Raw genomic sequence first — 4,091 nt, 5'->3', positions numbered from 1 at the left:
AATCAGATTTATATGTAGTCCATTCAATTTTTGGGATCATGAAAATAATGAAAAGGAACCTTATTCGCCTTCAATAAGGATGGAGCAGAGGCAATAACCAATTAGAGAATTTTTGAAGCAGAGGTGGTCCTTTAAAGAGATAGATTAAATTATTAATTTTCCAAGCTCTGCTCCTTCACTATATAAGCAACACAAATTTCTTCAATCAGACTCACAACCAAAAACTCAGTACAATTTTCCCTCTTCTATCTCTTGTGATAGAGATCCTGTTACGTCATTCCTTAGAGTAGGGGGTTCCTGAGGCGCAATAATGAAGGTATGAATGCTACTATAACAAGCTCATTGTGTTTTCTAGTATAGCATTTTCTTTACTTAGAGTAGTAACTACTATTTTTTTTTTTAAATATATCGTAGGTACGATTGGTGCTGAAATTTGAAATCTATTATCTCTTAAAAATAATTTTACGAAACGATTAAGCTAAGTGCTGGACTTTTATTACTAGTATTATTGGTTAATTAACATGTTATTCTGTTATTAAATGAAACTGCAACTGCTACCCAAAACAGTGAGTCAGGGAGTCTCTGAAATGGATTATAGACTGTTACAAGAAACTGGAAAGCGCAGTTATGTCTTACTGTTGAAACTTGAAAAGGAGGATTGTAGCTTGTAGGAAACTGCTATACCCTTCTTTGTGGGGTAAACCAGGTTGGTTGGAAAGATTTGGGATCTTTCTTATATTTTATAAACACAGAAAAGACAGATAGGCTATGCTAATTATTTGGCTGTGCCAGTGGTTTTGGGCCAAGTTGTAGTGGGGAAGGCGAGGTGTTTGACGTAGAACGCGTAGTCTATGTCATTTAGACCACGTGCTAATCTCTGTACCCTTTTCCCAACCTATAGCAGTTACATATACTCCACTCCAATCCCTCGTTCCTCACACCAAATTCAATTCCACTGCCTACTTTCTTTCCTTCATAGCTTTCCATCCCGTGGAAGACACTTCCTTGCTCTGAATCCATTTAGGTTTTTGTGAGTATTGGGAAGTGTGTAAAATCTCAGTTTCAGTAAACAAGTCACTGCTAGACCATACATACAACCGAACTGTACTTTTCATACATCAAACTTCCCAGACCAACCATCTTTAACTCTCTAAATTCTGATACTTTGGAATAAAATTTTTTTTGGTTTATCAGACAAGGAAAACAGGCTTATTTTTTGTTGGTTTCTTTCTTTAACAAAGATGGGAGAGATCGGTGCCGGAAAAAATCACCTTCACAATAACCAAGTTTTTGACCTCTCCATTGATGTGCTTCCACAAGGCGGCTCCAAATGCTTTGATGACGATGGCCGTCTCAAGCGAACTGGTAAGTTCCAGGAAGTTTTATGACAAGATTCCTTTGCTTTTTGTTTGCTTTTGTTGCTTTTGTTACTTTTGTTATAACTTCACTCGGAGAATTCTACTTTTTATAAAGTTCAAAAGAAGGGGAAAAAGAAAACAGCTTCTACCGTATTTACCAAACTCTTATGTTACTGTTTTTCCTTTGCCAGGAACTGTATGGACCGCAAGTGCTCATATTATTACAGCTGTGATTGGTTCTGGTGTCCTGTCCCTGGCTTGGGCCACAGCTCAGCTTGGATGGGTTGCTGGTCCAGCAGTGATGTTTTTATTCTCTTTTGTGACTTACTACACCTCTGCTCTTCTTGCTGCCTGTTACCGCTCTGGCGACCCTGTCAATGGCAAGAGAAACTATACTTACATGGACGCTGTCCGATCAAATCTTGGTAAATTAAATCAACCTTTCAATTGCATTAGCAAATAGGGTTCTTCCTAAACTTTTAAAGTTACCATCTTTTTTTTTCTTTTTTTGTGTTACTTTTCAGGTGGGATTAAAGTTAAGATATGTGGTTGGATTCAATACTTGAACCTTTTTGGAGTTGCCATTGGATACACAATTGCATCATCAATTAGCATGATGTGAGTTCCCAACTTTCAAATTTTAATTTAATAAAAGAGTTTAGTGATATTTGCTTTCTTCTTTGGTTGTCTTTGTCTTTGTTCGGGCTAACAGGTTTCTTTTTCTTTTTTGGGGGGTTTTGATGTAACAGGGCTATCAAAAGGTCTAATTGCTTCCATGCCAGTGGTGGCAAAAATCCATGTCACCTGAATAGTAACCCTTACATGATTGCTTTTGGCATTGCTGAAATCATTCTCTCTCAAATTCCTGACTTTGATCAATTATGGTGGCTTTCCATTGTTGCTGCTGTTATGTCCTTCACTTACTCAACAATTGGACTTGGTCTTGGAATTGCTAAAGTAGCAGGTATTAGCAACTTTCAACCTAAACTTGAGATGAACTTTTGGAAAAGAAAATTGGTATGACGAAGCTGACCGGTGTTTTGTTTGATTAATTTACCAGAAACTGGAAAAATTAGGGGAAGCCTGACAGGAATAAGTGTTGGAACTGTTACTCAAACCCAAAAAATATGGAGGAGCTTCCAGGCACTTGGAGACATAGCTTTCGCCTATTCTTACTCCCTTATACTCATCGAAATTCAGGTATATAACTTCATTTTGTCCAATTTATCTAACTCAAATTACATTTTTACTTGATAAAGCCATATAACTTGAACTTAAAAAATTGTATTTTTACAGGACACCCTTAAGGCTCCACCGTCAGAATCAAAGACAATGAAAAAGGCAACTTTGTTAAGCGTTGGAGTGACAACCCTCTTCTACATGTTGTGTGGTTGTATGGGCTATGCTGCTTTTGGAGACTTGTCCCCTGGAAACCTTCTAACTGGTTTTGGATTTTATAACCCATTCTGGCTCCTTGACATTGCTAATGCTGCCATTGTGATTCATCTTGTTGGTGCATACCAAGTTTACTGCCAACCCCTTTTTGCCTTCATTGAGAAATCAGCAGCAGAAATGTTCCCAGATAGTGAATTCATTACCAAAGATATCAAGATCCCTATTCCAGCCTTCCGCCCCTACAGTCTCAATCTCTTCCGATTGGTTTGGAGGACACTTTTTGTGATCATAACAACTTTGATCTCAATGCTTCTGCCCTTCTTTAATGATATCGTTGGACTCCTTGGGGCTCTTGGATTCTGGCCGCTCACAGTTTACTTCCCAGTCGAGATGTACATTTCACAAAAGAAGATACCAAAATGGAGCACAAGATGGCTTTGCCTCCAAATCCTCAGCATTGCTTGCCTTATTATCACCATAGCAGCAGCTGCAGGTTCTATTGCAGGGGTTGTTCTTGATCTCAAGTCATATAAGCCCTTCTCGACAGGCTACTAGTTCAGTAGAATTGAACTGGTATCACACCACTCATGGATAGTTCAAAAAGCAAGGAAAACTAATATTTAGGATTAAAAAGGTTCTTGTTCATGTTCATATCAAGCTAGAATTGTTGTTAATTACCATTACTCCTATGCAGTTTCTTTTGTTCTGTACTGTTCAACAAAATGGGGCCACGTGTCACCATTTCAACTTGTAACTTTCCCTATCACTCAATGCAAAATGAAAAGCTTTGAGCACAAAATATAGTATTCAGGCCAGTGTTCCTCTGGTGTTTAATGAACTTTTACCGTCCATCCATCCATAATATAAATTTTATAAATGTATGGAGCACATAAATTTTCATTAGGAGTGCCACATGATAGCTTCATGGTTTAACTTTTTTTTTTTTTCTTTTGCTTTCTAAAAATATATGAGAAAAAAGGGATAATTGTTCTTTAATTTAACTAAAGAGAGAATGAGAGAAGGATAGGTGAAAGATTTCTAACATAAAACAGCTAACAAAGATCACATTTTGACATTAAAAATGTAATTGAAAAGCTAACAAAGACCATAATTTTTATTTTTGATACATAATTTTTTAATATAATCCAAAGATCATGTTTCTCATATAGAAATGTAGTCTTTGTAAAACCAAAGCTAGCTTTTACCCATATATATTTGTTAGACCCCACTTTTAAGGTAATATTGCTTTCATGAGCTTTGAAAGTAAAAGGAGAAAATGTATTGCTTTCATGAGCTTTCATCGGTAACTTTTTTTTTTTTTTTAAATTCTTGAAAAAG

At 36.7% G+C, this 4,091-nt stretch overlaps 1 protein-coding gene across 1 annotated transcript; it reads left to right on the top strand.

Annotated features, from left to right (window-relative positions):
- The first annotated feature begins 213 nt into the window (after positions 1 to 213).
- Positions 214 to 3,552, top strand: LOC111312268 (amino acid permease 3-like). The gene is made up of 7 exons (XM_022912387.2): positions 214 to 316; positions 1,242 to 1,365; positions 1,550 to 1,783; positions 1,883 to 1,976; positions 2,108 to 2,322; positions 2,419 to 2,558; positions 2,655 to 3,552. Exons 1-7 carry the CDS (start codon positions 311 to 313, stop codon positions 3,306 to 3,308), a joined length of 1,467 nt encoding a protein of 488 aa, XP_022768122.2. The 5' UTR covers positions 214 to 310; the 3' UTR covers positions 3,309 to 3,552.
- The last annotated feature ends 539 nt before the right edge of the window (positions 3,553 to 4,091 follow it).

The sequence above is a fragment of the Durio zibethinus genome, chromosome 1 (genome assembly GCF_047325235.1).
Source record: "Durio zibethinus cultivar Kanyao isolate XHJ-2024 chromosome 1, ASM4732523v1, whole genome shotgun sequence".
Taxonomy (NCBI): Eukaryota; Viridiplantae; Streptophyta; class Magnoliopsida; order Malvales; family Malvaceae; genus Durio; species Durio zibethinus.
The sequence above is the reverse complement of the archived record's forward strand: the minus strand, read 5'-3'. Positions and strand labels throughout refer to the sequence as shown.